General features: G+C 50.5%; 1 protein-coding gene across 1 annotated transcript; it reads left to right on the top strand.

Annotated features, from left to right (window-relative positions):
* The first annotated feature begins 11322 nt into the window (after positions 1-11322).
* On the top strand, positions 11323-20259 carry ICAM3 (intercellular adhesion molecule 3). The gene is made up of 7 exons (XM_010373773.2): positions 11323-11613; positions 12215-12481; positions 18065-18370; positions 18687-18968; positions 19251-19505; positions 19625-19873; positions 19976-20259. The coding sequence occupies exons 1-7, from the start codon at positions 11538-11540 to the stop codon at positions 20176-20178; spliced, it is 1638 nt and encodes a 545-aa protein (XP_010372075.1). The 5' UTR covers positions 11323-11537; the 3' UTR covers positions 20179-20259.
* Positions 20260-20313: the final 54 nt, after the last annotated feature.

Below are 20313 nucleotides of genomic sequence, written 5' to 3'. Positions count from 1 at the left end.
TTTCGAGACGGAGTCTCACTCTGTCACCCAGGCTGGAGTGCAGTGGCATGATCTCGGCTCACTGCAAGCCCTACCTCCCAGGTTCACGCCATTCTCCTGCCTTAGCCTCCCGAGTAGCTGGGACTACAGGCGACCACCACCACGCCCGGCTAAATTTTTGTATTTTTAGTAGAGATGAGGGTTCCCATATTGGCCAGGTTGGTCTTGAACTCGTGACCTCAGGTGATCCACTTGCCTCCACCTCCCAAAGTGCTGGGATTACAGGCATGAGCCATTGCACCTGGCCAATAACTACTCACTTGCTATCTCACAGGACTCATGTAAAGAGCTCATGAGGTGGTGTCTGTGAAATGCTTAGCAGAAAGACATGCAAACAAGTGCTTAATAAATATACAATATTATTGTTGGCTGGGTACAGTGGCTCATTGCCTGTAACCCCAGCACTTTGGGAGGCTGAAACAGGAGGATCCCTTGAGTCCAGGAGTTCGAGACCAGCCTGGGCAACATAGGGAGACCCTGTGCATTTATTTTATTTATTTATTTATTTATTTATTTATTTATTTATTTATTTGACAGAGTTTTGCTCTTGTTCTCCAGGTTGGAGTGCAATGGTGCTATCTCAGCTCATTGCAACCTTCCGCTTCTGGGTTCAAGCGATTCTCCTGCCTCAGCCTCCTGAGTAGCTGGGATTACAGGCATATATCACCACATCTGGCTAATTTTGTATTTTTTGTAGAGACGGGGTTTCACCACGTTGGGCAGGCTGGTGTCAAACTCCTGACCTCAGGTGATCTGCCTGCTCTGGCCTCCCAAAGTGCTGGGATTTCAGGCGTGAGCCACTACGCCTGGCCTATATTATTTTTAAATAAAAATTTAAAAAGTGAAGTTGGCTGGGTACAGTGGCTCACGCCTGTAATCCCAGCACAGCACTTGGAAAGGCCGAGGCAGGCAGATCAGTTGAGGTCAGGAGTTTGAGACCAGCCTGCCCAACATGGCAAAACCCCGTCTCTACTAAAAATACAAAAATTAGCTGGGCATTGTGGCAGGCGCCTGTAATCCCAGCTACTTGGGAGGCTGAGGCAGGAGAATCACTTGAACCTAGGAGGCAGAGGTTGCAGTAAGCCAAGATCGAGCCATTGCACTCCAGCCCGGGTGACAAGAGCAAAACTCTGTCTCAAAAAAAATAAAGACACATGCACACATATGTTTATTGTGGCACTATTCACAATAGCAAAGACTTGGAACCAACCCAGATGTCCATCAATGGTAGACTGGATTAAGAAAATGTGGCACATATACACCATGGAATACTATGCAGCCATAAAAAAAGGATGAGTTTATATCCTTTGCAGGGACATGGATGAAGCTGGAAACCATCATTCTCAGCAAACTATCACAAGAACAGAAAACCAAACACTGCATGTTCTCATTCATAGGTGGGAATTGAACAATGAGAACACCTGGACACAGGGTAGGGAACATCACATACCCACACCGCGGCCTGTTGTGGGGTAGGGGCCTGCGGGAGGGATAGCATTAGGAGAAATACCTAATGTAAGTGAGAGTTAATGGGTGCAGCAAACCAACATGTCACATGTATACCTATGTAACAAACCTGCACATTGTGCACATGTACCCTAGAACTTAAAAAAAAATGAGTCTGAAACATGAACAATCTTGGTTATTTATCAAGTTTGTTCTTGTTGAGGAAACAAAATAAAATTAAGATTTGAGAGAAAAAAAGACAAAAATTAGCCAGGTGTGGTGGCACACGCCTGTAATCTCAGCTACTCTAGAGGCTGAGGCAGGAGAATCACTTGAACTGGAAGGCAGAGTGCATTGAGCTGAGATCGCACCACTGCACTCTAGCCTGAGCGATAGAGCAAGACTGGAAAAAAAAAAGAAAAAATGTATTATTGTTATTCTGGTGTTCGGCAAAGTGTTTCTACTTAACCTGTGTGACTTGAGATGGTGAGATAGATTATGAGTCAGACACATTTGTGAAAGGCAGTTAAATATCCCCAAAAGGACTTTTTTGTGGGGGTGGGGACTGGGTCTCGCTCTGTCACCCACACTGGAGTGTAGTGGTGCTATTACAGCTCACTGCAACCTTGACCTCCCAGGCTCAAGTGATCCTCCCACCTCAGCCTCCGTAGGAGCTGGGACTATAGGCTCCTGCCACGTCACCTGGCTAATTTTTTATTTTTTATTTTATTTATTTTTTTTTTGGAGAAGGAGTCTCACTATGTCACCCAGGCTGGAGTGCAATAGCATGGTCTTAGCTCAGTGCAACCTCCACCTCCTGAGTTCAAGTGATTCTCCTGCCTCAGCCTCCCCAGTAGTGGGATTACAGGCACCTGCCACCATGCCCAGCTAATTTTTGTATTTTTAGTAGAGACAGGGTTTCACCATGTTGGCCACACTGGTCTCGAACTCCTGACCTCAGGTGATATGCCCACCTCAGCCTCCAAAAGTGCTGAGATTACAGGTGTGAGCCACCACACCTGGCCATCTGGCTAATTTTAAAATTTTTTGTAGACACAGCGTCTTACTCTGCTGCCCAGCCTGGTCTCAAACTCCTGGGCTCAAGTGATCCTCCCACCTTAGCCTCTTGAGTAATACGATAACAGCTCAATTTGTTTAGAGCAGTTTTAGGTTTACAGCAAAGTTGAGTGGAAAATACAGAGTTCTCCTATGCCCCCTCCCCACCCCCCCGCACAACCTCCCTTGCTGTCCACATCCTGTACCACAGTGATACATTTGTTAGAATCTATGAACTTCGGCAGACACTGTGGTTCATGCCTGTAATCCCAGCACTTTGGGAGGTCAGGAGTTCAAGACCAGCCTGGGCAACATGGTGAAACCCCATCTCTACTAAAAATACAAAAACTAGCCATGCATGGTGGTGGGCACCTGTACTCCCAGCTACTCAGGAGGCTGAGGCAGGAGAATTGCTTGAACCCGGGAGGTGGAGGTGGAGGTTGCAGTGAGCCAAGATTGTGCTACTGCACTCCAGCCTGGGCGGCAGAGCGACACTCTATCTGAAAAATAAAAAAAAAAACAACAACAAAAAAAACTATGAACCTCCACTGACATATCATTTTCTCCTGAAGTCTATACTTTATATGAGGGTTCACTCTTGCTGTTGTACGTTCTGTGGGGTTGGACAAACGTGTAAGGCATGAACCCATCAATATAGTATCACATGGAGTAGTCTCCCTGCGCTAAGTCATTCATGCACTGCCTATTCATCCCTCTCTTCTCACTAACCCCTGGCAACTGCTGATCTGTTATTTACTGTCCCCATAGTTTTGAGACAGAGTCTTGCTCTGTCATCCAGGCTGGAGTGCAGTGGCGCAATCTCTGCTCACTGCAACCTCCCCCTCCCACGCTCAAGTTAATTTCTGTTTTTTGTTTTTTCTTTTTTTTGAGACGGAGTCTCGCTCTGTCACCCAGGCTGGAGTGCAGAGGCCGGATCTCAGCTCACTGCAAGCTCCGCCTCCCGGGTTCACGCCATTCTCCTGCCTCAGCCTCCGGGTAGCTGGGACTACAGGCGCCCGCCACCTCGCCCGGCTAGTTTTTTGTATTTTTCTTTTTAATAGAGACGGGTTTTCACCGTGTTAGCCAGGGTGGTCTCGATCTCCTGACCTCGTGATCCTCCCGTCTCGGCCTCCCAAAGTGCTGGGATTACAGGCTTGAGCCACCGCGCCCGGCCAATTTCTGTATTTTTTGTAGAGCCGAACTTTCACCATGTTATCCAGGTTGGTGAAGTCCCGGGCTTGAATGATCCCCCTACCTCAGCCTCCCAAAGTGCTAGGCTTTCAGGCATGAGCCACCACACCTGCCCAATAGATCATTTATTTTTAGTTCTGAATAAATAAATAAAAATACAAACAAGGTCCCCAATTGCATTTGGTTGAGGCTAGTTTTCTGTAAGTCTCTTTTAGTTCTGGAAAAATAAAAAATAAAAATACAGGGCCAGGCACAGTGGCTCACGCCTGTAATCCCAGCACTTTGGTTGGCCAAGGCAGGCAGACCACCTGAGGTCAGGAGAGACCAACATGGCCAACATGGCAAAACCCCGTCTCTACTAAAAATACAAAAATTAGCTGGGTGCGGTGCCATGCGCCTATAATCCCAGCTACTCAGGAGGGAGAGGCAGGAGAAATGCTTGAACCCAGGAGGCGGAGGTTGCAGTGAGCCGAGCTTGCGCCATTGCACTCCAGCCTGGGCAACAAGAGTGAAACTCCATCTCAAAAAATAAAATTAAACAAAAATACAAACAAGGTCCCCAACTGCATTTGGTCGAGGCCAGTTTTCTATAAGTCTCTTTTGGTCTGTGGGTTCCTCTTTCTGTCTTTTGCCCCCTTGCAACATATTTGTGGATGAAACTAGGTGGTTTGTCTTGTTGACTTTTTTTTTTTTTTGAGATGTAGCCTTGTTCTGTCACCCAGGCAGGAGTGCAATGACACGATCTTGGCTCACTGCAACCTCTGCCTCCCGGGTCCAAGCGATTCTCCTGCCTCAGTCTCCTGAGTAGCTGGGATTACAGGCCTGGGGCCAGTACGCCTGAGTAATTTTTGTATTTTTAGTAGAGATGGGGTTTCGCCATGTTGGCCAGGCTGGTCTCGAACTCCTAACCTCAAGTGATCCGCTCACCTCGGCCTCCCAAAGTGCTGGAATTACAGTCATGAGCCACTGCGCCTGGTGGCCTATTTTTTTTTTTTTTTTTTCTTTTTCTGCATTGCTATTAAAGATTTTGGCTGGGGCTGGGCACGGTGGCTCATGCCTGTAATCCCAACTCTGTGTGGGAGGCCAAAGCAAGTGAATCACCTGAGGTCAGGAGTTCAAGACAAGCCTGGCCAACATGGTGAAACCCCATTTCTACTAAAAATACAAAAATTAGCTGGGTGTGGTGGCAGGCGCCTATTATCTCAGCTACTTGGGTAGCTGAGGCAGGAGAATCACTTGAACCTGGGAGTTGGAGGTTGTAGCGAGCCAAGGTCATACCACCGCACTCCAGCCTGAGCAACAGAGCAAGACTTTATCTCAAAAAAAAAAAAAGATTGTTTCCTCATAATCGTAAAGCCGTTATACTCAGTGCAGGCACAGCTAGTACATTTTGCTCAACCCCACAGGCTCTGTTCCCTTTACGAGGTATTTATTTATATTTTTGCGACAGAGTCTCGCTCTGTCATCCTGGCTGGAGTGCAGTGGCACGATCTTGGCTCACTGCAACCTCTGCCTCCAGGGCTCAGTCGGTTCTTGTGCCTCAGTCTTCCAAGTATCTGGGAGTAGAGGCATGCACTACCACGTGCGGTGAATTTTTTCTATTTTTAGTAGCCATGTTGGCCAGGCTTTTACTAGCTATTTATAATATGCTTGAATCACTCACAGGAATGAAATACTGTCAGTATCAATAGTTAGCAGCCCTTTCAAAATACATTTTGTTGCTTCTATAGAAACCTTAACTGTTCTATTAGTCCAGTAAATCCAAATGGTCTTATTCTTTCTTGGGTTTTTTGTTTGTTTTTTGTTTTTGTTTTTTTTGAGACATTGTTTCTCTCTTGTTGCCCAAGCTGGAGTGCAATGGTGCAACCTCGGCTCACTGCAAACTCCTCCTCTGAGGTTCAAGTGATTCTCCTGCCTCAGCCTCCCAAGCAGCTGGGATTACAGGCACGAGCCACCATGCCTGGCTAATTTTTTGAATTTTTATTTTTATTTATTTTTTTAATTTTTATTTATTTATTTATTTTTTTTTTTTTTGAGACGGAGTCTCGCTCTGCCGCCCAGGCTGGAGTGCAATGGCCGGATCTCAGCTCACTGCAAGCCCCGCCTCCTGGGTTTACGCCATTCTCCTGCCTCAGCCTCCCGAGTAGCTGGGACTACAGGCGCCCACCACGTCGCCCGGCTAGTTTTTTTGTATTTTTTTTTTAGTAGAGACGGGGTTTCACCGTGTTAGCCAGGATGGTCTCGATCTCCTGACCTCGTGATCCGCCCGTCTCGGCCTCCCAAAGTGCTGGGATTACAGGCTTGAGCCACCGCGCCCGGCCTGAATTTTTAGTAGAGACCGGGTTTCATCATGTTAGCCAGGCTGATCTTGAACTCCTGACCTCAGGTAATCCATCCACTTCAGCCTCCCAAAGTCCCGGAATTATAGGCGTGAGCCACTGCACCTGGCTGATCTTATTATTTCTATACATAATATATGATCTTTTGACTGGACACAGCAGATTACGCTTGTAATCACAGCACTTTGGGAGGCCAAGGCAGGTGGATCACCTGAGGTCGGTGGATCACCTGAGGTCAGCAGATCGAGACCAGCTTGGCCAACATGGCAAAACCCCATTTCTACTACAAATACAAAAATTAGCCAGGTGTGGTGGCACACACCTGTAATCGCAGCTAGTCTGGAGGCTGAGGCAGGAGAATTGCTTGAACCCGGAAGGTGGAGGTTGCAGTGAGCTGAGGTCGCGGCACTGTACTCCAGCCTGGGAGACAGAGTGAGACTCCATCTCAAAAAACAATAACAACAACAAACAAAAACAAAAACAACAACAAAAAGGCCAGGCATGGTGGCTTATGCCTGTAATCCCAGCACTTTCAGAGGCTAGGCAGGCAGATCCAAGGTCAATATTGAGACCATCGTGGTCAAGATGGTGAAACCCTGACTCTACTAAAAATACAAAAATTAGCTGGGTGTGGTGGCACACGCCTGTAGGCCCAGCTACTTGGGAGGCTGATGCAGGAGAATTGCTTGAACCCGGGAGGCAGAGGTTTTAGTGAGCCAATATCGTGCCACTGCACTCCAACCTGGTGACAGAGCAAGACTCAGTTGCAAAGGAAAAAAAAAAAGTTTATTTATGGAATAGGTCCCATGTTTTTATTGAAGATTCCCAAAAGGCTTTTAGAGGGTTTTTAATTTTTTCTTTAATTTTTTTTTTTTTTAATAATAGAGATGGGGGTCTCCCTATGTTGCCCAGGCTGGTCTCAAACTCCTGGCCTCAAGCAATCCTCCCACCTCACTCTCCTAAAGTGCTGGGATTACAGATATGAGCCACCATGCCCAGCCAAGTTTAGCTTTTTCACAATAAAGGAAAGGAACAGTGTCAATCCATGATTATCAGAACAGCAATTTAGTAAGATCATCTTCAGCTGCGCACGGTGGCTCACGCCTGTAATCCCAGCACTTTGGGAGGCCGAGGCAGGTGGATCACCTGAGGTCAGGAGTTCGAGACCAGCCTGGCCAACAGGGTGAAACACCTGTCTCTACTAAAAATAGAAAAATTAGCCAGATGTGGTGGCAGGTGCCTGTCATTCCAGCTACTTGGGAGGCTGAGGCAGGAGAATCGCTTGAACTTGGAAGGCAGAGGTTGCAGTGAGCCAAGATTGAACCACTGCATTCCAGCCTGGGCAACAAAGTGAGAATTCATCTGAAAAAATACTGATAATAATAAGATCATCTTCAGAACTCAGTTCCTGGTGCATGAAGAGATTCCATACAGCCCCCTCACTTTCAGTTCTTAGAAAGAAGAATATGCCAGCCTGACCAACATGGTGAAACCCCCGTCTCTAATAAAAATACAAAAATTAGCTGGGTGTGGTGGCGTGCGCCTGTAATGCCAGCTACTCAGGAGGCTGAGGCAGGAGAATCACTTGAACCCGGGAGGTGGAGGTTGTAGTGAGCCCAGCCTGGGCGACAGAGTGAGACTCATTCCCACCACCACCCCCCCCCAAAAAAAAGAAGAAGAAGAATATGAAAGAGATAGGATCAATAACTACCTTCATTGTTTAATAGCCTAAGAGTGAAAACCAAGCACAGTGGCTCACTCCTGTAATCCCAGCACTTTGGGAGGTTGGGGTGGGAGGATCGCTTGAGCCCAGGGGTTCGAGATCAGCCTGGGCAATATGTCAAAAGCTCATCTCTAGAAAAAATACAAAAATGAGCCAAGTGTAGTGGCACCTACCTATAGTCCCAGTTACTAAGGAGGGTGAAGTGGGAGGATCACCTGAGCCTGGGAGGTCAAGGTTGCAGTGAGCCATGATTAAGCCACTGTATTCCAGCTTGGGCGGCACAGCCAGACCCTGTCTCAGGAAAAAAAAAAAAAAAAAGCCAAATCTTTTCATCCCAGGATGTCTGAAAATGACAGAGTTTATGGAGTATGGATGCAGAAAAGTAGTTATTCCTACCAGAAAAAAAAAAAAAAAATGAAATGTGGACACAGCCACTCAAGATCAGAGACTCAGGCAGTGAAAGCAGTTAGCTTCAATTTCATTGTCACCAGGAGGGCACACACCAGAGAACCTGGGAGAAAGCCTGGGCTAGAGCCCTTAGCATTCTCAGTGTTACTGGTGCTGTGGTTCAACAACCTTTGTGGGAATGAGGAGAACCAGAGACCATCACCATCACTCCTAAAAAGGGTACTATAGCAGCAATGTGGCTGTCAAAAATCAGCTGGAGGCCAGTTGTGGTAGCTCACACCTGTAATCCTAGCACTTTGGGAGGCCAAGGCAGGCGGATCACCTGAGGTCAGGAGTACGAGACTAGCCTGGTCAACATGGTGAAACCCTGTCTTTACTAAAAATACAAAAAATTAGCCGGGTGTGGTGGTGCGTGCCTGTAATCCCAGCTACTCAGGAAGCTGAGGTGGGATAATCACTTGAACCTGGGAGGCAGAGGTTGCAGTGAGCCCCAGACTGTGCCACTGCACTCCAGCCTGGGTGACAGTCAGACCCTGTCTCAAAAAAAAAAAAAAAAAAAAAAACCAGCTGGAGTTTAATTTGTACACTGTTTGCAATCCAGACTGTACTTGCTTTCTTGTCAATGGCTTGAGATATGTGCAGGAGCTCCTTAAACATCTGTAGGTGACCTTTCTTTTGTCACCTAGACTGGAGTGCAGGGGCACAATCTCAGCTAACTGCAACCTCCACTTCCCGGACTCGAGCAATCCTCCCTCTGTAGCCTCCTGAGTAGCTGGGACTACAGGTGTGTGCCATCAAGCTTGGCTGATTTTTTGTATTTTTAGTAGAGACAGGGTTTTGGCATGCTGCCCAGGCTGGTCTGGAACTCCCGACCTCAAGGGATCCACCCATCTTGACCTCCCAAAGTGCTAGGATTGCAGGTGTGAGCCACCATGCCTGGCCCAGAAATACTTCTTTATCAGAAATATTACTGGAGGGTGTAGAAGGGTACGCCTATAATCCCGGCACTTTGGGAGGTCAAGGCAGTCAGATCCCCAAGCTTAGGAGTTCAAGACCAACCTGGGCAATGTGATGAAAGCCGTCTCTACAAAAAATTAGCCAGGCACGGTGGTGTGCACCTGTGGTCCCAGATCCTAGGGAGGCTGAGGTGGGAGGATCGCTTGAACCCAGGAGGCTGAGATTGCAGTTAGCTGAGATTGCGCCCCTGCACTCCAGCCTGGGTGACACAGTGAGACTCTTTCAAAAAACAAAAAAGAAATATTACTTATTTACAAATATTTCCTTCTTTTTTATTTTTAGAGACGGGGTCTCACTATTACATAATTATTATGAATTGTATCTATAATATATCTATTATATATCTATTATATATAATATAGTAGATATAATAGATGTATATTATATATCTATTTTATATATATATATATATATATATATGTATTTTTGAGACGGAGTCTTGCTCTGTCACCCAGGCTGTAGTGCAGTGGCACAATCTCCGCTCACTACAACCTCTGCCTCCCGAGTTCAGCTGATTCTCCTGCCTCAGCCTCCCAAGTAGCTGGGACTATAGGCGCCCCCCACAATGTCCAGCTAATTTTTTATATTTTTGGTGGAGACGGGGTTTCACTGTGTTAGCCAGGACGGTCTCGATTTCCTGACCTCGTGATCCACCCACCTCAGCGTCCCAAAGTTCTGCTGGAATTACAGACTTGAGCCACTAAGTCTGGCATCTTTTTTATTTTATTATTATTATTTTTGAAACAGGGTCTCACTGTGTCGCCTAGGCTGGAGTGCAGGGGCACAATCTCAGCTCACTGCAACTTTGATCTCCCAGGCTCAAGCGATCCTCTCACCTCAGCCTTCCAAGGAGCTGGGACTACAGGCACCAGGTCCATGCTACTGGGCCCTGCTATTTACAAATACACTAGACTTGGGTTTTAGCTGCTCTCTCAACACTAGGTGGGAAATGAATTGTTCGGAAGGCAGAGGAATAGAGGAGGGACCTAATTAGGTAGGTGGGGGTGCTCCAGATGAGAGAGGAGGTGCTGTGACCTCAAGGTCTGGGAAAAGTGGGTGAATGCAGGGCCCCATCAAGGCCCTCAACAAGGTCCCTCTCTGGTGCTCAGATGTTAGGCCCAGAAGACAGGTCAGAGGCCTGAGGTCAGCGGCAGGTCAAAGGTGGGAGTCCCCCCTGGGTCCCCTTGGTGCCTTCCCTTGGAATGAAGTGACCAGCTGCCTGGAAAGGTGGGCAAGGGGGCAACAGGATGAGGTAAAGGCCAGTTACAAGTAGAATCCTGGAAGGTCGGGCGAGGTGGGTTATGCCTGTAATCCCAGCACTTTGGGAGGCCAAGGCAGGCGACTCACTTGAGGTCAGAAGTTTGAGACCAGCTTGGCCAACATGGTGAAACCCTGTCTCTACCAAAAAGTACAAAAATTAGCCGGGCGTGATGGCACATGCCTGTAATCCCAGCTACTCGGGAGGCTGAGGCAGGAGAATTGTTTGAACCAGGGAGGTGGAGGCTACAGTGAGCCGAGATCCCACAACTGCACTCCAGCCTGGGCAACAGAGTGAGACCCTGTCTCAAAACAAAACAAAAGCCAAGTCGAATCCTGGAGAGACAGTGGCTCAGGGACTCAGCTGTCCCCAAATCACCTGCCTTAGCTCTTTGTGCATGGGAGGGGGGATCCCCAAGATCTTCAAAGATAGGGAGGTGTCCTCAAGATCTTCAAAGGTGGCCAGTGTTGTGGCTCACGCCTGTAACCACAACACTTTGGGAGGTCAAGATGGGAGGAGGCCATCTCATAGGCCAGGAGTTCAAGACCAGTCGGGGCAACATAGCAAGACTCTGCTTCTGTTTTTTTTTTTTTTTTTTTTTTTAATGTTTCCTTGAAATCCCACCTTAGCATCTAAACAGTGGTGCCTACAGGTTTCCCCATTAACTTCCTCTCTGGGAACAGAATATTCCCCTCCCCACCTAAGTTCAGCCGGAAGGAGATGCCTCATACCCCCACACCCAGGCTTCCCAGTGCTGAGAACAAAGGAAGCCAGTTTAGTTAGCATTTCCTGGCTAGGAACTGGGGGCCAGCAGTGCAACTGAGACCAGCCCTGTCCCTGGGGGAGACTCAGCAGTGCTGGCCACTTTGCAGAGCCCCGTCTGGGTTCCCCATTCTAGCCCCCCAGGGCCACAGCATCCCCTTCTCCCCACAGGCCTGGGTAAGGTGCAGTCCCCAGACTTCTGCAATCTTAACCGCTGTGCTTCCGTCTCAGTGGGAGGCCCCGCCTTTCCCCCTGCCTGCCCTTTGGGCACCTCAGGAAGGCACCTTCCTCTGTCAGAATGGCCACCATAGTACCATCCGTATCGTGGCCCGGGGCCTGCTGGACTCTGCTGGTCTGCTGTCTGCTGACCCCAGGTGAGGCTGGTCAAGCCCAGGAGGGCTGGAGAGGGCTGGGTTTTGGGGATCAGTAGAAGGTGGAGGAAGAGAACGGAACACTCTTCGCATCCTGCCACACTGCGACCTGGCTGCTGACCCCGTATCCTCGGGAGAAAGTTCTGGTTCCTTAGTTCTGCCTTCAGGTGGTCAGGCCCCAGCATACGGCTTGTACGCCATCCCTCTTCCCCAACACACACACACACACACACACACACCCCTCACGTTTCCTGCTCCATCTGAACTCTTGAAATTTGCCCTTTGCGTATGTGGTTCCCTCTGCCAGGATCACCTGTCCCTTTCACTTGCTAACTCCTACTTAGCCTTCAGTTTCAGGCTGGAATGGTCCCCTCTTCCGGGAAGCCTTCCCTGACTCACCTCCTCCTATGCTGGATCAGAGCCTCTTCTGGCCTCCTTCTGAGTTCTCCCTGGTGTCTGATGGATTCTACCTTTCCCACTGGACCATGAGGGCAGGAACCCTTCTATCTTGGCACAAGGAAAGAGGTGTTAAATGGTGGGGCCTGCTGATAAGTGGGTTGGGGGGCAACAAAACAAACACCAGGATTTCTTCATGTTCCTGAAGGTGCCCAGGGGCAGGAATTCCTGCTGCGAGTGGAGCCCCAGAACCCTGTGTTTCCTGCTGGAGGGTCCCTGTTGGTGAACTGCAGTACTGATTGCCCCAGCTCTAAGAAAATCATCTTGGAGACGTCCCTATCAAAGGAGCTGGTGGACAATGGCACGGGCTGGGCAGCCTTCCAGCTCAGCGATGTGACTGGCAACAGTCGGATCCTCTGCTCAGGGTATTGCAATGGCTCCCAGATAACAGGCTTCTCTGACATCACCGTGTACAGTGAGTCGATATGTCCGGAGGTGGGACTGGTGTTGGGTAGTGGTGCGGGCAGGTGGCCAATGGCTCAGGAAAGTGGAGACCCTCAGTTTGCAAAGAATGGACCAGGGTTCTGACCCAGAGCTCAGACCTGGACATTTGTGTGTGTGAGATACAAAGACATAGAGACACATCTCAATCTCATCCCAAGGCAGCAGTTGTGAAATCAATTAACTTGGGCCCCAACCAGCATTTTTTTTTTTTTTTTTTTTTGATACAGAGTTTCGCTCTTTTTGCCCAGGCTGGAGTGCAATGGCGCAATCTCGGCTCACTGCAACCTTCGCCTCCTGAGTTCAAGTGATTCTCCTGCCTCAGCCTCCCGAGTGGCTGGGATTACACATGCACGCCACCACACCCGGGTAATTTTGTATTTTTAGTGGAGATGGCATTTCATCATGTTGGCCAGTCTGGTCTTGAACTCCTGACCTCAGGTGATCCGCCTGCCTTGGTCTCCCGAAGTGCTGGGATTACAGGCATGAGCCACTGCGCCCAGCCCCAACAAGCCTTTCTTTTTTTTTTTTTTTTTTTTTTTTGTGATGAAGTCTGTCGCTCTGTAGCCCAGACTGGAGTGCAGTGGTGCGATCTTGGCTCACCACGACCTCTGTCTCCCAGGTCCCAGTTCAAGCAGTTCTCCTGCCTCAGACTCCCAAGTAGCTGGGATTATAGGTGTGCGCCACCATGCCCAGCTAATTTTTGTATTTTTCTTTTTTTGAGACAGAGTCTCGCTCTGTCACCCAGGCTGGAGTACTGTGGCAGGATCTCAGCTCACTGCAAGCTCCGCCTCCCGGGTTCACGCCATTCTCCTGCCTCAGCCTCCCAGGTAGCTGGGACTACAGGCGCCGCCACCTCGCCCGGCTAGTTTTTTTGTAGTTTTTAGTAGAGACGGGGTTTCACTGTGTTAACCAGGATGGTCTCGATCTCCTGACCTCGCGATCCGCCCGTCTCGGCCTCCCAAAGTGCTAGGATTACAGGCTTGAGTCACCGCGCCCGGCCTGTATTTTTCATAGAAATGGGGTTTCACCATGTTAGCCAGGCTGGTCTTTAACTCCTGACCTTGTGATCCGCCCACCTTGGCCTCTCGAAATGCTGGGATTACAGGCGTGAGCCACAGCGCCTGACCCCAACAATAATCTCAACGCTTTGGGAGGCCAAGGCAGGAGGATTGCTTGAGTCCGGAAATTTAAGACCAGGCTGAGCAACATAGGGACACCTCATCTCTACAAAAATAAATAAAAAATATTAGCTGAGGCCAGGTGTGGTGGCTCACGCCTGTAATCCCAGCACTTTGGGAGGCCAAGGTGGGTGGATCACGAGGTCAGGAGATCGAGACCATCCTGGCGAACACGGTGAAACCCTGTCTCTACTGAAAATACAAAAAAATTAGCCGAGCGTGGTGGTGGGCGCCTGTAGTCCCAGCTTCTAGGGAGGCTGAGGCAGGAGAATGGCGTTAACCTGGGAGGCGACGGAGCTTGCAGTGAGCGGAGATCGCGCCACTGCATTCCAGCCTGGGCGACAGAGCGAGACTCCGTCTCAAAAAAAAAAAAAAAAAAATTAGCTGGGCATGGTGATACATGCCTGAAGTCCCAGCTACTTGGGGGGCCGAGGTGGGAGAATCGCTTGAGCCCAGGAGTTCAAGGCTGTAGTGAGCTATAATTGCACCACTGCACTCCAGCCTGTGCGAAAAAGTAAGACCCTGTCTCTTAAGCAAAAAAAAAAGGGGGTACCCCTTTCAGTTAGCAGTAGGTGAATGAAAGTTTTATATTTACACTTTTTTATACTTTTATTTTAGAGACAGGCTCTCCCTATATTGCCCAGGTTGGTGTCAAACTCCTGGGCTCAGGCAATCCTCTTCAGTCTCTCCAGTAGCTGGGATTGCAGGCCTGAGCCACTGTACCTGGCTACTTTTTTTTCTTTTTTTTTTGAGACGGAATCTTGCTCTGTCGTCCAGGCTGGAGTGTAGGGGCACAATCGCGGCTCACTGCAACCTCTGCCTCCTGGGTTCAAGCGATTCTCCTGCCTCAGCCTCCTGAGTAGCTGCGATTACAGGCGCACGCTAACACGCCTGGCTCATTTTTGTATTTTTAGTAGAGACAAGGTTTCAACATGTTGGTCAAGCTGGTCTCGAACTTCTGACCTCATGATCCACCTGCCTCGACCTCCCAAAGTGCTGGGATTACAGACGTAAGCCACCACGCCTGGCCTTTTCTTCTCCTTCTTCTTTTTTTTTTTTTGGAGATGGAGTCTCACTCTGTTGCCCAGGCTGGAGTGCAGTGGCACGATCTCAGCTCACTGCAACCTCCACCTCCCAAGTTCAAGAGATTCTCTTGCCTCAGCCTGCTGAGTAGCTGGGACTACAGGTGTGCACCACCACGCCCAGCTAATTTTTGTATTTTTAGTAGAGACAGGATTTCACCATGTTGCCCAGGCTGGTCTCAAACTCTCAGCCTCAAGTGCCTTGGCCTCCCAAAGTGCTGGGATTACAAGTGTGAGCCACCATGCCTGGCCTACTTTTTGATTTTGTTTTTTTTATCCTTTGAGATGGAGTCTTGCTCTTGTCCCCCAGGCTGGAGTGCAATGGTGCGATGTCAGCTCACTGCAAACTCTGCCTCCTGGGTTCAAGTGATTCTCTTGTCTCAGCCTCCTTAGTAACTGGGATCACAGGTATGTGCCACCACGCCTGGCTAATTTTTGTATTTATTTATTTATTTATTTATTTATTTATTTATTTTGAGATGGAGTCTCACTCTGTCACCCAGGCTGGAGTGCTGTGGCCAGATCTCAGCTCACTGCAAGTTCCGCCTCCCAGGTTCACGCCATTCTCCCGCCTCAGCCTCCCGGGTAGCTGGGACTACAGGCGCCCGCCACCACGCCCGGCTAGTTTTTTGTAGTTTTTAGTAGAGACGGGGTTTCACTGTGTTAGCCAGGATGGTCTCGATCTCCTGACCTCGTGATCCGCCCGTCTCGGCCTCCCAAAGTGCTGGGATTACAGGCTTGAGCCACCGCGCCCAGCCTTTTGTATTTATTTTTAGTAGAGACAGGGTTTTGCCAAGTTGGCCAGGTTGGTCTCAAACTCCTGACCTCAAGTGATCCGCCTCCCTCGGCCTCCCAAAGTGGTGGGATTACAGGCGTGAGTCACCTTGCCCAGTTTTTTTTTTTGACATAGAGTCTCGCTCTCTTGCCAGGCTGGAGTGCAATGGCACTATCTCAGCTCACTGCAACCTTTGCCTCCTGGGTTCAAGTGATTCTCGTGCCTCAGCCTCCTGAGTAGCTGGGATTACAGGCACGTGCTACCACACCTGGCTAATTTTTGTATTTTTAGTAGAGACAAGGTTTCACCATGTTGGCAAGGCTGGTCTTGAACTCCTGGTCTCAGGTGATCCGCCCATCTTGGCCTCCCAAAGTGCTGGGATTACAGACATGAGCCACAGTGCCCGCCCTGAGGCCCAGGGTTTTGTAGGTGTACCTGGGAGGGCACCCAGCCTGGGAGTGTCAAGTCTCCTGTGACTGTACCAGAGCATCTTGAGAGGCTGCCACAGGGCTGGTGAACCAGGAAAGCCCTGAGTGTCTGAACCTGATTGGAGAGAACTGAACTAATCTCTGGTAGAGGCCAAAGCAGGTGTTCAGGCCAGAAGCTAGGAGAAGGGGCCAACAGAGTCCCTAGACATGATATCCAGGAGGCACCTCTGCTACTTACCGTTTGTGCATCCTTAAGTAATTCACCTCCCCTTTCTGGGCTATATATTTCTCCATCCATAAAAGAGAAAAAGGCCAGGCGCGGTGGCTCACACCTGTAATCCCAACACTTTGGGAGGCTGAGGTGGGTGAATCACTTGAGGCCAGGAGTTCAAGATCAGCCTGGCCAACATGGTGAAATCCCGTCTACTAAAAATACAAAAATAGGCTGGGCATGGTGGCTCACACCGGTAATTCCAGCACTTTGGGAGGCCAAGGCGGGTGGCTCACCTGAGGTCAGGAGTTCGAGACCAGCCTGACCAACATGGTGAAACCACGTCGCTACTAAAAAAAAAAAAATACAAAATTAGCCAGGCATGGTGGTGGGCACCTGTAATCCTAGCTACTTGGGAGACTGAGGTGGGAGAATCGCTTGAACCCAGGAGGCGGAGGTTGCAGTGAGCCGAGATCCTGCCACTGCACTCCAGCCTGGGCGACAAAAGCAAGACCCTGTCTCAAAAAAAAAAAAAAAAAAAAAAAAGAGAGAGAGAGAGAAAGGGCCGGGAACGGTGGCTCATGCCTGTAATTCCAGCACTTTGGGAGGCCAAGGTGGTCAGATCACCTGAGCTCAGGAGTTCAAGAGCAGCCTAGACAACATGGCTAAACTCTGTCTCTACTAAAAATGCAAAAAAAATTAGCCTGGCATGGTGGCATGCTCCTGTAGTCCCAGCTACTCAGGAGGCTGAGACAAGAGAATTGCATGAACCCGGGTGGCGGAGGTTGCAGTGAGCCGAGATCACACCACTGCACTTCAGCCTGGGCGACAGAGCAAGACTCCATCTCAGGGAAAAAAAAATAGTTACTGTTTATTAATATCTTTCCTTAATATCTTTCCTTAGACCTTCAAGAGGTCATCCACCTTCATGCACACAACAACCTAATGAAGTCTGCTCTATTCTTCTCTTTTTTTTTTTTTTTTTTTGAGACGGAGTCTCACTCTGTCGCCGGGGCTGGAGTGCAGTGGCAGGATCTCAGCTCACTGCAAGCTCCGCCTCCTGGGTTTACGCCATTCTCCTGTCTCAGCCTCCCCAGTAGCTGGGACTACAGGCGCCCGCCACTTCACCCGGCTAGTTTTTTTGTATTTTTTTAGTAGAGACAGGGTTTCACCGTGTTAGCCAGGATGGTCTCGATCTCCTGACCTCGTGATCCGCCCGTCTCGGCCTCCCAAAGTGCTGGGATTACAGGCTTGAGCCACCGTGCCTGGCCTCCTTTTTTCTTTTTTTTGAGACAGAGTCTTGTCGTTGGAGTGCCGTGGTGCGATCTCGGCTCACTGCCACTTCTGCCTCCCGGGTTCAAGCGATTCTCCTGCCTCAGCCTCCCAAGTAGCTGGGATTACAGGCACACACCACCACACCCAACTAATTTTTGTATTTTTAGTAGAGACAGTGTTTCACCATATTGGCCAGGCTGGTCTCGAACTCCTGACCTCATGATCCACCCATCTCAGCCTCCCAAAGCTCTAGGATTATAGGCGTGGGCCACAGTGCCTGGCCATAAACAGGAATTTGTAATATTCATATCAAATAGTCATAAATGTTCATCCCTTCCTTCCTCTTTGTTAATTTTTTTTTATTGTGCCATCCTGGAGAACAGAAAATTTTGTTTAGCGCCTCGCAAGGTGTCTGACAACACAGGAAATGATAATCACTGCACTAATGATAATAGCAAAGGCTTTGGCCCAGTTCTAAGCCCTCTAAGTTTATTAACTCAAAGCTCACAGTTCTCGGCAGGACCGCCCTGTCTCCTCCCCAGTCCCTGGGGTGGGTGGGTGGGGTTGCAGGACCTGCTAAGTGCCATACTCCCTTCCTCTCTCAGGCCTCCCGGAGCGCGTGGAGCTGGCACCCCTGCCTTCTTGGCAGCCGGTGGGCCAGAACTTGACCCTGCGCTGCCAAGTGGAAGGTGGGTCGCCCCGGACCAGCCTCTCGGTGGTGCTGCTCCGCCGGGAGGAGGAGCTGAGCCGGCAGCCCGCAGTGGGGGAGCCAGCAGAGGTCACTGCCACTGTGCCGACCAGCAGAAAGGACCACGGAGCCCATTTCTCATGCCGCACAGAACTGGACATGAAGCCCCAGGGGCTGGGAGTCTTCTGGAACACCTCAGCCTCCCGCCAACTCCGAACCTTTGGTGAGAGAAGGGGCTTCAGACAGTGGGTGATGAGCTGAGTCAGGGTAGAGGGTGCCCTGGCCTTGGGGTTCATGAGAGTGGGGTGCCCCGGACCTCACAGGCTTCTGGGAAGTAAAGCCCCAGGCCACTGGGCAGGGTGGTCGCAGAAGGGAGGCCCAAGCCGTGGGATCTTTGGAAAAGGCCGTTTTCATGGCCGTGTGTGTCCTGGGAAGAAGGGTGACGCAGTCAGCAAGAATTCCTGATTGGGCGGGGGATGAAGGTGTCCTGGGGAAGGCACGGTCCTGGGGGTTGTGTTCATGCCCACCTTTCTCCCCAGCCCTGCCTGTGACCCCCCCGCGCCTCGTGGCCCCCCGGTTCTTGGAGGTGGAAAAGTCGTCGCCGGTGAACTGCATTCTAGACGGGCTTTTTCCGGCCTCAGAGGCCCGGGTCTACCTGGCGCTGGGGGACCAGATGCTGAATGTGACAGTCACGAACCACGGGGACAGGCTAACGGCCACAGCCACAGCGCGCGCAGATCAGGAGGGTGCGCGGGAGATCGTCTGCATCGTGATCCTAGGGGGCGAGAGACTGGAGGCGCGGGAGAACTTGACGGTCTTTAGTAAGAGGAGGCGTGGGAAGGGGGCGCGGCCTCAGCAGTCTGGGGGCGTGGCAGAGGGGGCGGAGACTAGCCAAAAAGGTGGGGCCTGAGTTGCCCCAATAGTAGTTGCAACGTGGGCTGGGCCTGAGTGCCCGAAGTTGGACAAAGCCCAGAAAGAGGGCGAGGCTTGAACGCCGAAAGCGTGGCCCGGATATCCCGAGACGAAAGGGGAGGGCGGAGGGAGCGGCTTGACCTACAGGAAGGTCTCGTTCATTAAGCTCCTGGTCAATACCCCGCCTTTAGGCTTCCTAGGACCCATTCTGAACCTGAGCGACCTCAGCGCCCCCGAGGGGTCCACAGTGACCGTGAGTTGCATGGCTGGGGCTCGAGTCCAGGTCACGCTGGACGGAGTTGCAACCGCAGCCCCGGGGCAGCCAGCTCAACTTCAGTTAAATGCTACCGAGAGTGACGACGGACGCAGCTTCTTCTGCAGTGCCACTCTCGAGGTGGACGGCGAGTTCTTGTACAGGAACAGTAGCGTCCAGCTGCGTGTCCTGTGTGAGTCAGTCACCCTGACCTTTAATCCCTTCACCCCTGCCCTGGAAAGATTAGACACTCCTCTTCATCACCGTGCCTCGGGTGTGTTGGGTGTCTGATCACACATGGTGGTTCCACAGATGGTCCCAAAATTGACCGAGCCACATGCCCCCAGCACTTGAAGTGGAAAGACAAAACGAGACACGTCCTGCAGTGCCAAGCCAGGGGCAACCCGTACCCCCAGCTGCGGTGTTTGAAGGAAGGCTCCAACCGGGAGGTGCCGGTGGGGATCCCGTTCTTCGTCAATGTAACACATAATGGCACTTATCAATGCCAAGCGTCCAGCTCACGAGGCAAATACACCCTGCTCGTGGTGATGGATATTGAGGGTGAGCTAACACTGGGCCGCGGGTCTGGACCGGCAAGCCGCGGGGGACGGGGGGGTTGGAGACAGGGGGGACGCATATTGACTTAGGGCTTTCTCTGCACAGCTCCGAACTCCCCCTCTGTCCCTGTCGTCTTGGCGGTGTTAGTGATCGTGGGCGTGGTGACGGTCGTAGTGGCCTTAATGTACGTCTTCAGGGAGCATAAACGGAGCGGCAGGTACCATGTGAGGCAGGAGAGCACCTCTCTGCCCCTCACGTCTATGCAGCCGACAGAGGCAATGGGGGAAGAACTGTCCAGAGCTGAGTGAGGCTGGGATCCGGGGTCAAAGTTGGCGGGGGCTTGGCTGTGCCCTCAGATTCCGCACCAATAAAGCCTTCAAACTCCCTAATCTGTGGTTTGATTCCACCCGCGCTGCAAGGCTCTCCCACCCAGGTGCACATCC

Source organism: Rhinopithecus roxellana, chromosome 8 (genome assembly GCF_007565055.1).
Source record: "Rhinopithecus roxellana isolate Shanxi Qingling chromosome 8, ASM756505v1, whole genome shotgun sequence".
NCBI lineage: Eukaryota > Metazoa > Chordata > Mammalia > Primates > Cercopithecidae > Rhinopithecus > Rhinopithecus roxellana.
The sequence above is the reverse complement of the archived record's forward strand: the minus strand, read 5'-3'. Positions and strand labels throughout refer to the sequence as shown.